The sequence below is a fragment of the Antrostomus carolinensis genome, unplaced genomic scaffold (assembly GCF_000700745.2).
Source record: "Antrostomus carolinensis isolate BGI_N321 unplaced genomic scaffold, ASM70074v2 scaffold1187, whole genome shotgun sequence".
Taxonomy (NCBI): domain Eukaryota; kingdom Metazoa; phylum Chordata; class Aves; order Caprimulgiformes; family Caprimulgidae; genus Antrostomus; species Antrostomus carolinensis.
In genome coordinates, this window is record NW_010329257.1 from 49,625 (window position 1) to 71,304 (window position 21,680).

Below are 21,680 nucleotides of genomic sequence, written 5' to 3' on the forward strand. Positions count from 1 at the left end.
CCTATGCCTGCCCCCCACCCCCCCCACTAAAACCTTGCCACGCAAACCCAATACAGTACTGTACAGAACTAAAGGTATAAGAGATTATGAAGAAGAAGAAATTTGTGTTTAGAGTTGAAAAGCAGTTGTGTCTCAGAATAAATATAAATGAGCTTTCCACTCCTTTAGATTTTGTTGTTTTGTTTTTTTTTTTTTTTTCTGGGTTTGAAGCTATTATTCTGACCATAAAGGAGGGAGGGAAATTATATGCAGTCATACAAATAGGATCAAAATTTTGTTCCATTTGAACTTTAGCCTATGAACTAAATAGGATGTGGATTAGCTCAGGCTGCAAAATCTGAGCAGAGTTAGGAAATGTCAGCTATGTTAATGAGCAAGCAGACTTTTATCAGGGAACCACTGTGAAAGCAATCTTCTTGCTAAGCCATTGAAGATACACCAACAGGTTGCATCTGTAATTGGGGGCACCAAGGTGCACAACAGGACAGACGGACCCTTCTTTTCACAGCCATGGTGTTTCAGTCACATGTCTGCAAGTCTTCCTTGTTCTTTGTGTCTAATTTTTTGCATGGCTGCCCTTAATTGTGCACCCTTTGAAAAGCTGCCCTGTATCAAATGGATCCTTTCCTTTGCAACACTTCAAGAGACACAGCCAGGGCTTTCCTGACTTTACCAATCCAAGCTTCCTTTTGGAAATCAAAGTAGCTTTAAAACAGGTTTTACTTTTTTTCTTTTTGCTTCAGACAAACAAAACAGACTAACTTTATTTCTAGTCGATGTAATTTTCAGGTTTATATATATTTATAGCCTCTTTGAACTTCATCCCTGCTGAGAAACTGATGGAAGAGCACATCTGCACCATGTCAGATATGCTGTATATGTGCTCCAACCCTACCAAAACCCATGGGTTAACAGCATTCTTTCATTTAGCATTTGCATAAATATTTCAGGGCCTGGGTCCTAAAATGAGGTTACAATCTCTGCTGACGTCCCTTGGCCTTTGATCCACTCCCTGATGTCTGTTTGGTATCTCCTTGGCCAGAGGTCATGTCCCCTTAAGACAGCATGCTAGCAGGTGGCAGCCTGTTTGCCAACTGTCCTACTGCTGTGAGGTCTCCATGACAGGAGTTCTCTTTCAAAACCAGGTGCATTTAACCTGAACCAGCCACATGCAGTGACAGTCGTATGGGATGACCACCTCCTGCAGACCTTCAGCCACAACACAGTAGCTGCCATGTGGCTGTTCCTAACCCAGCTGTACCACAGCAGAGAGGAGGTGAGAGCAGCATCCCTAAACTGCTCCTCCATCACCATCTGACCATGTACTCAAGTGCCTTTAATCAGTTGTACAATGTGTCTAAAGCTCAGCACCAGAAGTTTTTCAGTCCAGGACACTTTTTCATCCTGAGGATTTTTTTTTAACAGCTGACCAGTATCTGCACTATTCATTTGGTGCTGTCTCAGAATTTTCTGGTGTAGAGCAGTACAGCTCTCAGTAAATACACTATAAATTCACATCTAAGTTTCCTCTGATCTTGCTCTCTCTAAACCTGGGGAAAAATTTATTACCTAATGCACCTGAAACCATTCTGTATATTTATTTTTGTACATGAAAAGCATTTTGGTTACAGTGAAATCTCTGCTTCTCTCTACTGTTACAAATGTCCCTGTGTCTTTAGGTTTTGATTCATACCATGCAGGCAATGGCTGCAGTTGACCTTGTACTGATTGATTGTTCAGAAATCCAGGTTTATACTTACAAACTAGATTGATGCAAAACTGCTGGAACAGAGCTGAAGAACACAATAAAACACAAAAACTATTTCAAATACTAAATCAAACACAAGTTCGCCTCTGCCATTATGTGCACTGGGCCAAATTCAGCTCTATGTAGAATTTGCTTCTACTGACCAGGTGTATGCAAGGATATATTTCATATATGAACCTTAAATTCTAATAGCTCAAGAAGGTCAAATGCAACAGCTGAGAAGCTTTATGTGCAAATGGATATTACCCACAAGAAGCAATTCAAATGCATGAAGCATGAAAAAATCATTTGAAAGCTACACAAATGACAAAAACTTGCTATATAAGAAAAAAAAAATCACTTAAATGGGCTGTATAAATGTCTGACTATCTATAGCTTTGCTGGGAATTGATGAAGCATTTTAAATTTTGGTGTAAGGCAATTCAAGAATTTAGACCCGTGAGCATGGGGGTTCAAACTCACCTTCTGGGCTGCAGATTTTGGAAGTTGCTTCTGATAAAACAAACAAACAAAAATACCCCAACCCTGGATCCTTGGTTTGCTTTAGTCCTCATTCAGAAGAAAAACACAGATAATTAGGATTTCAGCAACCACTTTCTCAGTGTGGTTCAAATCCCAGAGCAATAGGAAATACAGATGAGTCTGAACTGTGAAAACTGGGACTAAAGTAAGAATTTGACTCCAAATTCATCCAAATTCAGTGACGTTAATTGTACAGCTCCTTAGGAACATATAAAATGCACAGTGGGAATGTATATATTTTAGTTTTTGTAACGGGATGGTTAACACTGGCTGAACCCTCTAAAGCAACATGGGTGATCTCTACCCCAGCGAGTTATAAATTCCATGTAAGAAAGTTTGAAGACACGGCAGGATAAAACAATCTGTTATGGGAGCCATCAGTGCTGTGCTGAGATAGGCCAGCACTGAAAGTGATCTGCCAGGTACTGATACTGGTGCCTGTAGAGGAGACGTAGGTGGGAGGAGACGTAGCACATAATTTTCTGAATAAACTACCAAGCAGAGGGTAACATAGCTGCAAAACCCAGTGTGTTGCCCTTTCCCCAATCTATTTCCAGACAGAGGAAGCTAACCTAATAGCTTGGTGGTGAAGGAATTAGTTTGTTGTGACAGGGATGTTAAAAGCAAGCACTCTTGCTGCTAAGGCTGGAGGGCATGTGCTGCCTGGAGCAGGCAGGGACTGGTCTAGGTGAGATGTGCCCTTCTGTAGAGTTGTGCTGGTTTCAGTGGGATCACAGGCTCTGCAGGTTGCATCTCTCCTTCCTTTGAAGGCATCAGCAGCGGAGCAGCCTCTCAAGTTTACCAAGTGAGGAAAGAATTATTTCTTCCCCACCTGCTGTGTTCTTCACAGGAACATGAGGACCCATCAAATGTAATTATTGCCCAATGGAAACTTAAAATGGCAAAACAGACTAATTAAAAACCTATTATTTAAGCAGTATCAATATTGCCTCCTCACCTTGCCACTGGCGGTGTCTGCATGACCAAATTTTCACTCCGTCTGCATTAGCTGGGCTTTGACAGCCATTTGTCACCAGCTGTACCTGGCTGGGCAGGGGAACAGGGGTTGCCTGGTCCAGGCCATGCAGGCATTAGCAGGACCCCAAAAAGGTCCTGTGGAAGGAAAGGTGACCGTGGGAAGGAGCTCGCTCTCAGTGAACCAGGGTAACTTCTGCAGAGCCATATGACCATGAAATAAAAAAGCAGTGAGAGGACTGCACTTTAAGGGGTGTTTGTGAGCACCCATGTTTTGTCCATGGCCGGTGTGAATGAGGTGAACACAGCATTTTTGCTTTGGAAAGCAAATAAAGGGCCTGGCTTCTTCCTTCTTCCCAGGGAAAAATATTTTTCAGACAATAAGACCTTTTTGTTCCTGACTTGAAGGCAGACCTTAACTTTCCTGGGCCATGCACTGCACATGTTGGGGTGATATGGGAGCTCCTGGGACAGTCCCAGTCCTACCCCTGCATCCCTCTGCCCTGACAAACCACTTGACTTGCAAAATCCATATACAGCAGCCAAAGGGGGAAGTTTTGCCTTGCAAGGTTGCCAGAAGAACCTGTTTGAGCTGGGTCATTCTGGTCATAGCCTAAGGAGGACCCAACTACACAGAACTAATAAAATAGCAGAGCTGCACAAATACACCTCCAGCCAGGGTGCTGCTCCCCCCACCCACCCAACTGGTGCCTGCAACTTGCCTGGGGGCAGGGTGCTCCACCTGGGGTGTAAGTGCCTGACTTCCAACTGGGCCAGTCCCATCCTTGGGAAAAAACTTTGCATTGTGATGGTCCTAAGCCTTTTTTACATTTTTACCAAAGACAATAAGAAAGTAAACAGGAAAGGGCTGTGACCTGCTCAATCAGATGAAATATTCAAAAGCAGCACCAGCTGAGAAGCTTCCCGTAAGAACTAAGGTAGCCAAGCAAAAGGCTGCATCACTGTTCTTGTTCAGAGCAGCAGGCACCAAAAGAGGACAGAGTTAGCATCTGTGGGATTGCTGGTTGTTGTTCTGTCTCCCCTCAATGAAATTGCCCTCCCTCCCCACCACGAAATTGCGCTTGAGTCGGTACTTTGTTTCTGCTGTTCTATTTAGACGGATGCTTTAGCTGTGGTGATGCAGCTCTAGTTATTTTGGTTTTCTAATATGACTCAGTCCTAAAATAAGCCCTTAAACAGTTTTATTTTATAGTTCCAAGCAATACTGCTGGTACATAAATGACATCCTGGGAGTTACATTTGAAGTCTAAAATGGTAAAATGAGATTACTGATAAAAACAGATTTTAAGATGAAGCATAGTAATTGAGTTTGGCTCTCTTGTGGATGAAATATTATGTAATCAATAGATTATTATGGTTTGTAGTAATTAAAGTTTAATGTTATAGAAATAATCTATGGACAGATTAGTAGAACATAGGGTTGCAAATCTCCTGTTATAGTAAACAATGCCTATTTGGCATTTCACAAACTGTGTAAACTCTAGCAATAAGAAAATACTGATTAGTGCAGACCTAGATGAGTAATTGATTTTAACAATTGATTTTTTTTTATTTTTATCATTTTGCATTAGCACCATAATGACAGGAACAAAAAAGTGAAGTACACCAGTGGCCAGTCACATGGCTGATGAACAGCCACAGAGATCTGAGAAATGGGGTTTGCAACACCACCTTTTCCTTTTCAGACCCACTCTAAAACACTTCTTCTTACTCAAAAATCCAGTGGTATGCTTTGCCTTTTCTCCTAGGACAGAGATTTGCCCAATATGCTAAAGCAACAAGAGCTTTTAAATTTTTAATTACAAATTAAAATAGCAATAGCAGAGATGGCCAGGATTGTGACTTGGTGAATATGGCTGTGGCTCAGACAGAAGACACAACTGCAGTGAGCTGTACTGGTGCACTGAAAAAGAGATGCTTCTCCGTTGGTCACACACTCAGGAGATGTCAGAGTTGCTGTAGTCTTCTTACTCATATTATTCTGAAACATTTTCTTTATATAGTTGGCAAAACTATCTGGTGATTTTTAACTTAAATTATTAACTGGTTTGGGGACAAGTTAAACTGCATTTGCCTGTAAGTAAGTTTTACTACTAAAAAATAACTAACTGAGCCCTACTTTAAAGCTGCTGCTATTTTTATCTGAGAAATCAAGGGAGTCCCTGCCTGTTGAGAGGCCATGATCGCTGAGCACCATCACTGTGCTGCAGTGGAAGTTTCCTCCACTTTGGAGGAGACCCACAAGTGCTGTCTGGTCCCTGCAACCTACCCCGCAGCTGAGCACTTCCCTGCAGGACAGCAGGGACACATGTGACCCATTCAAGGTGGGACTCACCATGTCCATGGAGGAGGAGATGCCACATCCACACACATCCTGCATTTGAAGTCAGGAGGATCTGAGGTTTGGGCTCTGTGGCTCACAAGGCTGTGCTTCTCTGAGGTGCCCCAGGGTGACTCTGCTGTAGCACAACACAGTAAATAGCAAGGCCCTATACTGGCACTGAAGGAGGGCAGTTTTACAGCACTCCCTACGTAAATATTCACTTTTAGGCATCCTAGAAAAAAGCAACAGCTAGTATTTTAGCTATGACTTAATGACTAGATTTCACCAGTTGCACTGTTAAAGGTGGAGCTCTCACAGAAGGCAAAGATGTCCTTAGCCATAAGGACGACTGAGGCAGCCAGCCCCCTGTTCTTGCCTATGGTAAATCTGTGAGTACCAGAAACTGGGAGCTGCACAGATAGCTCCCTTTTCAAGTTGACAACACTGCTGCTTTTTGTCAGCGTGTTTCACCATAGCATTGTGTTCAGCATTGTAACTGAAGACATCTCTGCCTTTATATCTGTAGGTCTATTAACTTAGGGCAATTACTTTGCAGAGAGGTGACAATGTCTTTATGGAAGTTATTGAATTCTGGTACTGCAAACACTGTGTCAATAATGAAAGGCCAGTAAGAGATCACAACATACCTGCATCGTTCAGAAATATAAATTTTTTTATGAACTGTACTGTCTGACAGATAATTTAAGCCTGGAAATTAGACATAAATTTTTAATAATATTTAAATTTATTTTTCAAGGAAAATTAAAAACATGAGCTACTAATTACTGGCTTGACTGAACAGAAGGGAGATGGGGAAGAGGGGGTGAAAAGGAATGAAAATGAGGGTCACCGAGATGTCTCATTGGAGTTTGCTGACCTTTAGGAGAACTCCCAACTGATTACTAACCTTGAATATTGATAAATTAGATAATATTCCCTCAATCCACTCTCATTTTTTATTTAGTAGAGAATTCCAGCTTTGTTCAGCAGTATGACTTCATAGAATCATAGAATGGTTTGAGTTGGAAGGGACCTTAAAGATCAGCTAGTTCCAACCCCCCTGCCATGAGCAGGGACACCTTCCACTAGACCAGGTTGCTCAAAGCCTTGTCCAGCCTGGCCTTAAACACTTCCAGGGAGGGGGTATCCACAACTTCTTTGGGCAACCTGTTCCAGTGTCTCACCACCCCCACAGTGAAGAATAATATCTAATCTAAACCTACCCTCCTTCAGCTTAAAGCCATTTCCTCTTGATCTATCACTACCTGCCTTTGTAAAAAGTCCGTCCTCAGCTTTAATGTCTTAATCAAGGACTTGGGTACAGGACTTAAAGGACTGCTAACTAAGTTCTCTGACGACACCAAATTGGGAGGTCCTATGGACACTCTCGATGGCAGAGAGGTCCTGCAGAGAGATCTAGATAAATTAGAGAGCTGGGCAATCACCAACTGTATGAATTTTAACAAGGGCAAGTGCCCGCTTTTGCACCGGGGTCATGGCAACCTTGGACACACACATGGACTGGGGAACGAGAGGCTGGAGAGCAGCCCTGTGGAGAGGGACTTGGGGGTTCAGGTCGATGGCAAGTTGAACATGAGCCAACAGTATGTCCTGGCAGCCAAGAGGGCCAACTGTGCCCTGGGGTGCATCAGGCACTGCATTGCAAGCTGGTCAAGGGAGGAGATTGTCCTGTTCTGTTCCACACTAGTGCGGCCTCACCTCGAGTACTGTGTGCAGTTTTGGGTGCCACAGTATAAAAAGGATATAAAGCTGCTGGAGAGTGTCCAGAGGAGGGCCACAAAATTGGTGAAGGGCTTAGAGGGGAAGCCATATCAAGAGAGCCTGAAGTTGCCTGGCTTGTTCAGCCTGGAGAAGAGGAGACTGAGAGGAGACCTCATTGCAGTCTATAACTTCCTCAGAAGGGGAAGAGGAGGGGCAGGTGTTGATCTTTTCTCTCTAGTGACCAACGATAGGACCAGGGGAAATGACAGGAAGATGTGCCAGAGCAAGTTTATGTTGGACATTAGGAAAAGGTTCTTCACCCACAGGGTGGTGGAGCACTGGAACAGGCTCCCCAGGGAGGCAGTCATGGCACCAAGCCTGACAATATTCAAGAAGCATTTGGACAACGTCCTCAGACACATGGTCTGAATCTTGGGATTGTCCATGCTAGGGCAAGAGTTGGACTCGATGATCCTTGTGGGTCTCTTCCAACTCACAGCATTCTATGATATCTGCCCTTCTCTCTGCCACCTCCACTGCTTTCTTTCAGAGCTTTCTACAGCCTCTGGCACAGCCCGAGGATTCTGCCCTTGAAAAATGTTAGCTCTTTTCAAAAAAAGAAGTCTGATCTTAATGCATTTCCTATGTCTATCTTATACCTATTCTGAGTGAAATTGAAGTGTAATTCTTAAATGGCAACACCTTCTGCTAAACCTTCTCTCAGAAACAGGCATGCAGCTTCCACTGAAATACACTGGAGCTGCACCTCTGCGTCCAAGGGGAAAACATGACCTCCTGGCAATTACTTGCAGGCAAGAAAACATCTGTACAGAAAAGAGCTGCTTTTTCAAGGACCTAACACTCTTCTTCAAAAACTTTGATTGCAGCTTGCCAGGAACTGGACAACACAGTAAAACCCTTGAGTACCTGTTATTAATGGACTAGGTGAGGAAAAAGGTTTATTTGGTCTGAAAATTGTCATAGTTTTAATGGTCTGATGTAGACTAACAATTTGGGGGGTTTTTCAGGGTTTTTTTTCAGATTTTTATTTTCTTAATTTTCTTTGCATTATTTGCATTCAGTGGCCTGGCATCTCTTATATTCTCTGGCTCCACAAACATGCAGTACCCAGCAGACACGACGGCTCAACTGAATGCCTACCAGATACATGCAGTTATATGATATTCCTTTGATCTCCTGCTGTACATGAAACCCTGTGAATTAGCACCTGTCTGTGGGAAAATAATTATGTTTTGTAAAAAACATACACATGGACTTCCCTTGTAACTTAATAATACAGAGGACTAATATTGATGGAAGTTTTGCCTGTCCAGGTTGCATTACAATCTCCTGAACTGGTAAGAGAGATACTGAAGAGCAGCAAGGCACTTTTTGAAAAGAACATGACTACTAAAGCAGTATTTAAAGGATGCTGTCATCTTGGGCAGTATCCTTCTCTCCTGTTTTGCCTCCACTGTTTGTGATGCATTCCTTACAAATTCAGCCTTTTCAGCCCTGCTTTATTTAAAGCACTGCTTTATTCTTTATTTCTCTTCCACAATAACATAGCTTTGGTCATATAGCCTCTTTTATTTATTGCCCCAACAGTACAATAGTGAAAATATGGTTTGCATATTGAAGTGATCCTGTGCGTTAAGATACTTCACACAAACAACTAAAACAGTTGTGGAGCTTATAGAGAGATAAACCAATCTCAGGGCAGCTGGAAAAAGGAGGAATGTGGAGAAAATTCCCTGTAAATCTGAACAGATGCAAGTCACACACAAATGGTCTGTGCCCACTCTGGGTGACAGCACCCCGCTGGCACATAGGATCTGATCTTTCAGAACATGAATTTTCTGTTCAATCCACTGTATTGATTCAGATGTATGAAGTTATTTATGTATTCCCAGAAGAATAACAAAGATAAGACATGATAGGTATAAGGTTGTTCTGGGAAGAAGCTGCCATACGTAGAGGAGTTAGACCAGCAATACTCCACCTGTATGGGCTGGCCATCTAGGCATCCCGGCAAAGAAGGAACCATAACAACATGCATGAAAATGACATGCCTGAAAAGGAAAGACAGCACAAACAGAAACTTAAGGTAAGAGAAATATTTATTTAAATTTGCACAATAACGAGCTTATACTGAACAAATTCAATCAAGAAATAATAGTAAGTGCAGTAAAACAAGGAAATATTGATGACTTTTCCAATCAGAAAACATTAAGAAGCCATGCCTGTGCATCACGGGTTTTCTTTTTTCTTTTTTTTTTAAGGTTTTTTTTTGTTGTTTTTACAATAACTTCTATTTTTTTTTTTTTCAGCGCATATACTGTACATATCACATCTTAGCTGCTACGTTCTTTATTCCTGAAGGCTTCATCCTTTTACTCAAACATCTGCTAAATTCTGCGGTGAGCAAACACATTTGTGCAGATCCAAATATGATTAGGCAAAAATCTCTGCAACTGGTCAAGGGCTGGACTCTCAAAGCTTTGGAAGACCCTGTAAGAGCTTCTAGTTGATTTTGGATCTTGACATCGTTATGTACAGCATTACAATGTGTCACTTTACACTAACCTAAATATTCTACATAATGATGTCAGACAAACAAATAGCCAGAAGATTTGGGCCTAACCTCATACAAAGGTGTACACAGCTGAGATTGTCTTGTGTCCTATAGATTTCACTCTGATTCAGGTAACTGAGTTCATCACATATCTGCACTTTAGATGAACAAAACCAATCTAATTTTAGTTTTAATTTTGTACAATTTTTGGTCTAAAGGTCTTTTTTGTGAAGGAAAATTCTTTAACCAGAAACTGCTTGTGAGAGATGGTTGTTGCTGTCACAGTTCCTGAAGGCACTGTGGGTCCACTGAGCAGCAGACATGGCCATTCTAAAGGAAAAACAGAAAGAATTGAAAAAAATTAGTCAATATAACAAACTCAACCATTTGCAAACACCCATCAGATTTGAATGTGTAGATTTGTAAAATACAAGACATCTACAGGTTTTGATCAGTTTCATTATATTGTCGTCATGTCCTTCCCTTGCCTAAGGGAACGGGTAATGACTACGGGTCCTCTAATTGCTTGGTTTGCTGTGGTTTGTATCCCACAGCTGCAACAGTCAAACTGAAAGAAGCTGGGATCAGTGGAAGAAATGCTCCTCACATAAAGGTATTGGGCATTTCTTCAAGTACACAAAGCTGTTGAAGAAAACAGGATGCTTATGAGTTTTATTTAGATCAGGCAGAAGGGACTCTGGGTTTTATTTAGCCCTGAATGCTTCAAGTTAATGCATCCTGACTGTAACACCAGCAAACATTAATCCACAAAGTTTTTCCTGATGGTCCAGACATTTTTCTGAGAATATTAGCAATTAAAGGAACAGATTGCCTATGGACATCATTAAAGTACTGGAGACATTGTTTTCTGCATCTCTACTACTTCTTTTCTTAAGTCTGATTCTTACAATGCAAATAAAAAGCCTGTATTATTTTTAAATTACTTCAAGTATGTTCAGTTAACTAAACAGCCAGGACTGATTAAAGACCAAGGTCTGAATCATTCAAACATTTTCTTTACTCCTTCTGTTACAGGAGGTTAGACAATCCTACTGCCCACCTTCTTTACTTGTGATTTGAAATGGTTTTGTGGCTAAGTCAGCTTTAGCTGATGGCCAGGTTTCTGAATTCTTAAAGGATTTGTGAAAACCTATTTTGCTATAGCTTGCTTAGAGAGGCTTAGACTGGAGCTTTGACCTTCCATGTGATGCTCTGCAAGAAAAGAGTGGGGTGACACAGGACGAATGAGATGGAGAATTATACAAATTTGGCACAGCATTAACCTGATCTGGAAGGAGTGGGCTGCTTGCATGCAGAGCTACAATATTAAAACGCTGCCACTATGAGCTGATAGTGTATTTCAGAAAGAAAACTGCTCTATAAAGAATTGAGTGAGATTTAGCTTGCTGAGGGACAAAGTGGTACATCTTCACCGTTAGGCAGATTCGCACCTGAGCTGTATTAAATCTATGGGGTTTGGCAGAGTATCTGTTTTAATTTTATAAATGTTCACAATGCAGCAATGGATGCTATTAGTCTATGTATGTGTTTACACCAAATACAAATTAGTTGATGCTTAAGGTTAAGTTTTTGCTTAAGAGAAAAGGGCAGATAGGAGGAGCACACAGGTGGCCATCAGCAGAACTGATACATGGCTTCTGCATTGCCATTGATTAGCAGCACAATAATGAAAACACATTTCCCATCGCCAAATCTCAAAAGTGCTTAAAAGAAGAATCACACATAACTGTTTGTTTTACAGCTGAGGAAACCAAGGCACATAAACCTCAGCAGGCAAAAAATAATTTATATCATTGGAACTGGTCTGTGCCACCAGCTGTAGACCCCAAAAGTATGGGTTTCTGCATGTAAGCCTGTTTCAGCATCCTCTGGACAGCTGCTGGCTTTCTAACCAATAGCCACTCTGTCAGGTCACATCACTTTCTTCTAACCACCAAGCCGTTCTGACATCAGGACAAATGCCTGCGCTTACGTGGCATATACCACTTCCCTCATAAAAGGACTATGCCTTGACAGCAGCAACTGCTGTTGCACACAGTATTGCATCAGGCAAAGTCGAGGAAGAAGATGGAGCTTGACAGCTATTAATTTTAAAGCAAGAAATCTGTGTAACCATGTAACTAGTCCTTTTAATTCTCAAAACAATTATTATTCTGAAAAAACAATTCAATCAGTTCTGATAACATTATAGCATGACACACAACAGATTTCTCGTGTGAAGTTTAGTCTTACGTACCTATTGGTTACTGCATATGTTTCCAAGATAGCATGGAGTAATATAGTAATAACTGTGATCAAACCTGAATTGAACTATCCTGGTGGAAAAGCAAAGCCCACCACCATGTCCACAGCACACTGCAGCACAGGCTGTGGTCCTGCTTCTAACCTGCTAGCACATTACACCATCCTTCTAGCACATGCAAGAGTAAATTTAATTAAACTGAACACTTCTACTCTTATCTCCACTGCTTTAAAACAAGTGTAGACACCAACTATCCACTTACTGGACTCAGTGCATTAATATTTATATGCCACAGAACAAGCTGGGAAAGAAGCATCTCAGCTTAATTTTTATGCTCTTCACCTTGCACTGGCAGAGGGTGCACTCCGTGCCGTGCTTAATCCAAGAAGATCCAGTGAAGCGAATGACATTGGTTTCATCCAAACAGGTTTTAGTGATGTCATTGCGAATGGTGTCTGCTTGGCAGGGGTCAGTGACACAGCGTGGGCAGCACTCGTTCTCAGGGAGGACGCTGAATTCGCAGTCCACCTCTGGGCATGGCAAAGGCCAGCAGTCAACTTCGCCTTGCTGTTTATAAACATGACAAGAACAAGAGAAGATTATTAGCTCTTATTTCCTTTCATTACCCATTCCTCTGACTCAGCAGTATGTTTCTTAGCTGGCTAGTTTGATCCATCTGGTCCTATTCATAAGTCAGCACAAAGAACACTGATATTCACTGTCTATGGAAGACACAGGAAGTTAGGTGCTTTTTTCTGCACGCTATTCAGGAAGCATAGTAGATGTAACTTATTTCAACACCCTCTGCATCAAACTGCAGATGAAAATTCTCCATAAACATCATGCAGTACAGAATATCAATATGTCCTTGTGAACTCCTACTTCTGCAAGTGATAGAAGCCATAACAGGGCTGTACTGCAAAAGTGTTTCAAAATCTCTGGTTTCACCCAGTTCTTACTTCTATTTGGACGGTAGGTTCACCATAGAAAGCCTTCAAATTCAGCTCTGGATGGGCTAGGGGTTACCTTTGCCACAATGACAAATACACTGTCTGGACTAAAGGTGTCAAGCTACCAGCAGGCCAATACAGCAGAGAACACCAGTGTATTTTCAGTGAGAGGATCTCTATCCACTTACCATCCATTTAGGATGTTATGATCAGAATACCTGGACTTCCAAATTTAATCACATTTTCTGCATGATGGGTTCAGTACAGTCAGGGTACGAACAGGTTAAAAGAGAGACTTGCATTGGGCCAGAATATTCTTAGGGGAACTTACTGTATGCCTGTACACAAATCTAAAGATGTCTAATTATTCACATCACTTACTAGAAGCTGGGGTCAGTTTCCCTCCAACTCTGGACAAGGGCCAAAGTTGCACGTCTATCAGTCAAAGAAAATACTTTACAGAAATCATTAATGCATATTTCTTTTGGAGCGGGTCCATCTCTGACCTCCCATTTATTAAGCTCATTTGAGCACAGATTGAGTAGTCCAGATTTAAGAAGGGCAAAGAGAATAGCATTTGGCTCTAGTAAATAAGTTTATTCACAAAAATTGTATCTAAGGCTTTAAGAATGATGAGTTCAATATTTCCAGAGTAAAAGCTGAAAAAATTCCTAGGGATTTGCCATAGCTGTAAAGTATTGTGAAGTTAATCTTTTACAAAATTCTTATCTGGGTCAATTTTCATCTTTTTGAATCACATGATGGTAAGAATAAAAGCAATCTTAAAACCAGTCACTGATCTCGATATTTCAATTTATTTTTTGTAGCAACGAACAGTACAAGGAGTAGAAAATACATCATCACCCAAAAAACCCCTGACAACTGAAATAAAGCAGGCTTTAGCTACAGAGGTAGCATCTTGAAAAAAGACACATCTATTGAGATCCCAGACTGTAGGCTGCTTTGTTTTGGTTTTAAGACATTTAATGAAGCACCTGGGAATTTATTTCATTGGATTTTAGCAGTGGTAACACTGAAAGCACAGTGTCTACTGAAATTGTTTTCTGGCTGTTATTCATGATATTCTGACAAGGGAATGCTGCTAGATGGACTAGGCTTTACATTTGGAGATAACCTGTGATAAAAGCTAGTTATTTTTAGCTCGGGATTTTTTCTGTCACAGAAACTTCCTGAGTGGCATTAGAATAGTTTTTTCTCAGGCTCTGACATACAGGCCTAGGAAAAAGATCACAAGCTTTAACAGATTTTTCTTTCAAACTTAATTTCATTGTTTTGAAAAATGCGTCAAGTCTTGTTATTTTTTCTGTTACTCGAAATGTCTGAATGAATAAACAAATTTTAGTCCATCAGCATCTTTGAAATTATCATCCGTGATAATAAATACATATTTAGAATTTCCATGTACAGCTTCATTGGTCTTTGAATGACTGAACAAATGGGTGTTGCTGTGTAGGTGCCATATCCAAATGACCTCCAGTCTTTGCTAAAAAAATCTTCATGATTAAATAATTTCTATTATGCCTATTGTGTCAAAATGCATTTTTGACTGGAACTTGACAATGCTGACAAATATCCATGAAAAACAGATTTTGATTATACACATACTCCAGAGGAAATTAAATGAATGCTAATGCATTAAAATTAACTATTCACAGATCAGAATATCTCATATTCTTTTTCCCTCCTCTGCTGCTGAAATCAGGAGCCTTACCAAACAGCGACACTGCTGACAGTTCTGTATCCAGGAGTCACCACTGTTGTACGAAAGCTCCCCGCTCTGATGTAAACACTGACTGCTCAGCCTTGGGTCACATTCAGGACAGCAAAATAGGTCAACAGTGGGGTTTTCACAGTCACAGACCATTCGCCGGCACATCACGTACCCACTCTGTTGTTGGAAAATAGGCATAGAGCAATGGCAGTACTTCTACCAAAATCTGATTTTTTGGCATGATTCTAAGCCACTAGCAACTCGTAATTTTTTCCACTATACAATATCTTTCTCAAAATACAAATCAAAGAGAGGCAGAAATCACAATACGCACTCAATAACTACCAAAAAGTTCCCCTGTTGTCTTACATACATCCTTTATACAACCAGCCTTCAAACAGCTCTCACATAAGTTGATGAAATCCAAGGTTGTCTTTCCCAAGAGTCAAATTTTAATGGATTGCACTAAGATTATATCATTCTCATACGGATGCTAGTCAAGTCTTGCTTTAAACTTCCAGAGCAGTCCCACTCTTCTGAAATCATTTACATAAGGAAGGTGATAGGTAGTCCGAAATTAAATTCTTGTCTACGAAACTTGAGCTGCTGAAATGATCAGGACTTTGTCAGCAGTGTATTGGGCCTTCACTCTCCATCATCATTTAGTTTGGGATGAAGGTTTGAGAAAGCTAAGCTGAATTACTCTGCAGATATAGAACCTACTTCTATTAATAGCCATCTGCTAGAGATACTGGCGTCAGTCACCAACGCCAATGTGTGTCTAGACAGACAGTTTCTTTGCATGAAAATACTCTTACTCCCACCCAGAAAACACAAGTGGCTTCTCTGCTAAGAAAAGAATAGGATCGTCCTTCTGCCAGTATCCTATAATAAACCTCCCATGGAAGTTCAGCTTGTGCAGATTGGAGAGAGAAGCTCTCCCCAATACCGTGTATAATATATAATTCAATTTTTCTGTAGCATGACACGCACACCTGAGAAGGCAACTAAAACAGGATTTCACCTGAATCACAACATTCTCCCCTTCATCTCTACCACCACCTTGCCAAAGCAGCTAGTTCTGTTTCTACTGACCTGGCATGAGCAGACAGAGCATCTGTCATTCTCCAGCACCCAAATCTGACCATTGTGCTTGATTTTGTCTTCGTGGATACAGTCTCCTGTGCAGTTCTTGCCATGGGGACATCGACAGTCGTAACCACCATCCAAGTTAAAGCAAACAGTGTCATTGGCACAGCTATGCCTTCCAGTTCCGCATTCATCAATGTCTGCAAAAACATGCCATGTAATGCTCTTAGACCACATTCAATAACAAAAACGTTCTTGTGGTGGTCAGTATAAATGATTCTTAGTCATTAAATCCTTCAGCTGAAAATTAATTTGCACTTCATGGGGACAGGGAGAAATAACTTACAAGTTCACAAAAAATATTTTTCCAGTCACGTCAACTTTGAAAACATGATATTTTGAGTTTTTCTATAAATCTTTCTACGTAGAATGTTCTTGAGCAATGTAGTTAGAATGAAGAAATCACAGGAAACATAAGAACAAAAATAATTCTCAGCTCCCTAAAGAGCATTACTTTGTGGCAACTGTTCATGAGACGTGCAGTTAAACAAGAAAAGCTGCAGAATCTTGTTTTCAAAACCTTTTGCTGGCTCTGTCTAGAACATTTGAGTTGACTTGCTGAGAAGTTGCAGTGAAAGGTCATTTAGACAACCACAGCATGCATTAAGGTGCATAATTTATTAGGGTGTGCAAAATAGCATATTTTAATTATTCAAGTTGCAGTGACACCTATAGCCTTTGTGTCACATAGCACAGAAAATAAAGAAAAAAAAATAATGTCTTCCATAAATAAAGGTAAATGACTTCAAAACAATCACATTTCAAATAATTCAAGAGTACCTTTAAAGGCCTACTTCATTGAAGTACACAAAATTATTTTGCAAGGGCAAACTAGCAGCACGCACTGCCTTCTACTTGAATAATCTTTATTTAGCTTTTTCAGCTGTCCATATGAAGTAAAGTTAGCTGGGAAAAAATTTTGAAAGGGCATTTTATATGTGATAAAATGTGGAAAACACTAGAAGAGTATTTTCTCTTCTATGGCGATCTATGGCGATTGTAAATATTGATACAGAGTTCAATTCTACATAAAATTTCACAACAGCCTGGCCTAAGCTCTTAATTAGAGCTCATTAAAAAGGAGCACTGTTATATTTAAGTGTCCAACAGATCAGTTCCAGACAAAATAAGAAACATGGTCATTAATGTATCTTTCACCATCAGCATAAAAACTTAATAAAACACTCAGCTTTGGGTTCAACAATGGAAATGAAACCTCCAATTCACCTCAAGCACATTCAGTTGAAAGTAAAATAACTCAATTATCATTTCAATTCCAAGTGTGGCTGCAGTCAAAAAAAAAGTAAGAAAGTTGCTAACATGAATATGATTTGAGATGAAAAACAGCAGGGAAATTATTCGAATTCCATTGTATAAATAAGCAGCATTGTGGTTTTCTTTCAAATACTATGTGCAATAACAGTGGCAACATCTCAAAAAAAGTATTGCAAAATTACTAGGGCTTATGGGAAGGATGAGGAAGATGTCACTTGAGAATAACTGAAAAGAAATAGATTGTTCATCTCTAAAAGAGTATCAGCAAGAAGGGATATAACTGAATAATGAATACTCCAGAGAAGACAAGTTAAGAGCTTTTATTCTCCATATTATCTAACACACAAGACAGGGGACAGTGAATGAAAGTGAAAGACAAGAAATTTAAGTCTGATAAAAGGAAATAATTTTTCATACAGTGCATAAACAAACCATGACACTCATTGCCACAGACTGGTAAGAGGGGAAAAAAATAGCATAGCCAAAAGTGAGTAAGGCTAGTAAGAGTATTCACAGAATCATAGAATGCTTTGCATTGGAAGGGGCCTTCAAGATCATCTAGTTTCAACGCCCCTGCCATGGAGAGGGCTATCTTCCACTAGACCAGGCTGCTCAAATTTAATTTGGAATGCTAACAGATTGTGGAAGAGACATTAAATTTCATGCATTAGGCTCTATGGTGCCCTTATTTACGTATCAGATAATCCAGAACAGGCAAATCATCACAGATCTCCACATCTTCTACCTCACTATCTTCTGAATTATCTGGAGTTCATCACTGTTGCAAGAGGGCAGAAGATAACTGGGATCATTAACTTAATTCAGTGTGGCTGTTCACATGGCCCTGAGCAGCTGAAACACCACAGGCTCGTCAGACAAGGAAACCCACCCATACAGTAAGGATATATAATTAGCGGCACAGACAGCCCTGAGGAGGCTGTGCAATCTCCAGCCTTGAAAGTTTTCAGACAAGTAGCTAACAGGAATGGTTTCAGTGATGCTGGTCTAGGCAGAACAGAGGGATGGAAGAGCTGCTCTCTCCTTCCTCTATTTTCTCTTACATCCATACTGAAAATAATACAATTTGGCAGTTTACAATTAAGATCTCCATATACTCAGTCTAACTGTTTTTTTAAGTTTTGCAATAAAAACAACAAACACAAATCCTACTTAAATATAATGATTAACAGCACGATTCTCTTGATCATTGAAGTAACTTCTAACAAATTACTTTCCAACACTTGTGTTCAGTTGTTTAAAACACTCTTTTGTACAAAGGTTTCAAGTAGCTAGTGTCATAGATGAATAATAACACTTCTCAACAACCTAGCCACTGAGCTGAAAGCAGCCATATTTAATGAGACAGTTGGACAAAGTTCAGCTGTCATCTAAATAAGAACAGTTTCCTTTAAACAACAAATGGTGACCCTATAAACACTAAGTCTGTATTTGGCACTTATGTACAAGCATATTTCACAATTTTCCCATGAGGAAAAGGCTTCTGGGGTTTGTTTTTCAACATGGTAATGGTTGGTGCACTGTTACTGAGAATAATTGAGGTTTCATTATTGACCCTGGTATTGAGCTGAGCTTATTCAACATTGAGAATTTATGAAAAATCTCAACCATGGTTTTTTCAGTTGTTTAATTCATGAAAATAAATATTCTAGATAGGGCAATTTAAATATCCCTGGTCAAACAAGGAGCTATTTAGGTTTTGATTCTAACCTCATCAGAAACAGTAGTGTGTTTATAACAGAGTAAGAGAAACACAAACTTTGCATGCCTGAAATTCTCATCTGCATTATTCATCCACATCAAACTTCAGGCATTAGCTGCAAAGAACTTGAATACAAATAATCCACGCCAAGCGAAACTGTTTTGGATTTATAATAGGTGGTGAAATATTTTACTGACATTTTGTTTACAGCCATAACCAGCTCTACAATTTCTAGAACCATATGGACAGGATACCCTGGTCCTTGCAACTTTTGTGACTGAAAAAGGGAGAGGGGAGAATTACAGGTTGTATATTTCCAGTATATCCAGCCACAGAGGCATGTTATTATCTTTCCTATAGTGTTTTAAAAACAAAACAAAACAAAACCAAAATCAAACAACAAATAATTCACTTCAGGCTATTGTTACCACACACTGCTTAAGGAATCAAGCAGCTTGAGTGTTATGACATTAGAACATTAAATCTCAAAAGACTTGGAGGTTTGCCTCAGAAACAAAAAAACCCCAATCAAACAGAAAACCAAACAGAAACAAAATGTAACTAGTTATCTAGTGCTAAATTGAAGAACTAAATGTAGTTCTTATCTAATCTACACTAAAAATTGCACCAGCTTTTATCTGGCACACTTTTAAGGATTTTCCTTTTCTTGCCATCATCCCTGGGTACAATTTAATATTGCAATGACAAAGGAGTACCATGGATGAAGAAGTAGTGATACATGTTAAAGAAAGCTAGGAGTTGATTGTATCACAAGTAATTTCATGCCTACACAAGAAAAATACTGGACTAAAGCTCTACAAAATGGTGACAGTACCTGGAATGACTAAACTACATTTGTAATATTTGAAAGACTGCAAGAGCAGAAAACCCCAGAAATATGTGAATTTTAATTGCCCCACCAGGTTGTGACCCAAGGCTGTTTTTAACAGATTTACTGTCTGTTTCTTGGAACAGACAGTCAAATTATCCCAAAGGGACAAAGCACCATTTGACTTGTCCCTGAGCAATGTGCAGTCTCTGATTCAAAATGTCTCTACTGAACAACTACTCTGTATTGGTGACCAACAGTGACCACAATGTATGCAAGTTCAATATCCTTAAAAGAAAAAAAAATCTGCAAAAAAAATCTCTGTGGTAGTGCTTTTATTTTCAAAGGGGGAATTATGTTAAAAAGATTAAGTTTTAAAGATGAATTAAAACTAGCATCCAAAAGGATTAAATGTTTTCAGATAGAAATAAGATTGTTTAAAGATAATATGCTATAGATTCAGAGTAAAGGTATACTATACTAATGAAAAAGACTTAAAAAGGGGCGATATATTTCATATAATGCACTACTTTTATTCAAAAACTTTTCATGACCTCTCTTGCATAACACATGCTCTTGAAGGAACCATGTACCATGGAATAAAAGAGGTCTATGCCTCACAGATTACTAGCAGGCTAATTAGTAAGTAATAAAAGGCAGGAATAAACAATCAGGTTGTCACAAAGTAGAGTTGTCCCAGGGAAGTTCCCCAAGGATCTGTGCCAGAATATATGTAGTCATCTGGGGAAATGAATGAACAGTGAGATGAAAAAGGCTGTTGATAAGAAAGTATTAAAAACAAAAAAATGACAGTGAAATGTAGGAGTATTTAATGATATTAACTGAGTAAACAATAATATGTCAGATGAGATTCAATTGTAAGGTGCATGGGGAAATATCCATTCAAAAATCAAATCAGTTTTTTAGACCTATTCTGGAAAGAGATCTTGGAGCTACTGTGGATAGCTCTAAATAACAACAGCTCAATGTTTTGGGCAAAAAAACACAAATACAATATTGATGACAGATGAGAAAACTTGCAATAAACTCTCAAGGAACATGAACATAGAAGTGTTCCGACAGCAGTCCGAGTGCCATCTATATAAAGAAAAGATGACCGTGTCTCCCATTGAGAAATATGCTGTTGGAAGAAATGGGTTGGGATGGTGGACAGTTTCTTTGCTCTGAAATTAAAGTTTCTCAATTACTTTAGCTCTGGGGAGTAGCATTAGCTCAGCAAGGTGATGGCATGAGGATACCCAAAAACTTTTTGCTTAAGGCAAAACAAGAAGGACTGCATTTGATAAGGAGCCCAAGCTCTTCGGAGCAGAAAGTTTGGTTTCTGTTCTTCTCTGTTCTAAGTAAATCGATTGACTCTATTGACTGATGTAATCATTTTTCAAAGGGCAAGTGAATTGTGAATAATTTATTTATGACTTCATGCAAGCCAGCTGTCAGAGTGCTTAACAGATGTGGAAGATGAAGAGCTGAGACTTCAGATGCCTGTAACATCAGCTTCACAGAAAAGTTGTTTCCTGATACAGCAATGTGTTCAAATTGTCTTATAAAATGTAATGGCCAAGTTTCTGTTTTATTAGTCCTTGAGAAAAGATGAGAAACTGCCAATTTTGTACTCTGCTCACACTTCAGAATATTTAAATACTAATGTGTCTCCATATCTACCTTCTGTTTGGTGATGCTGAAGTTAGGTTGCCAAACTCAGTAATGAAGTCTTAATGCCTATAACTCTGTTGGGGATGGATGGAAAAAAAAGTCACTTTATTTGTTGACCTTTTATGATAATGAATAAAAGTAAAAGGATTTTAATTTAATCTTGTGAGTGCTAGTAAGATTTC

The 21,680-nt window shown here is 39.7% G+C and overlaps 1 protein-coding gene across 1 annotated transcript in view; it reads right to left on the reverse strand.

Moving 5' to 3' along the window:
* Nucleotides 1-9,433: 9,433 nt before the first annotated feature.
* LOC104528450 (protein NEL-like) overlaps nucleotides 9,434-21,680 on the reverse strand; it is a 17,148-nt gene continuing 4,901 nt past the window's right edge. Inside the window, exons 3-6 of the mRNA XM_010172462.1 lie at nucleotides 15,947-16,140; nucleotides 14,852-15,028; nucleotides 12,512-12,736; nucleotides 9,434-10,236 (exon numbers count right to left, since the gene is read on the reverse strand). Coding sequence (XP_010170764.1) covers nucleotides 10,186-10,236; nucleotides 12,512-12,736; nucleotides 14,852-15,028; nucleotides 15,947-16,140 — 647 coding nt within the window. The 3' untranslated portion in view covers nucleotides 9,434-10,185. The remainder of the gene's footprint in view (nucleotides 10,237-12,511; nucleotides 12,737-14,851; nucleotides 15,029-15,946; nucleotides 16,141-21,680) is intronic.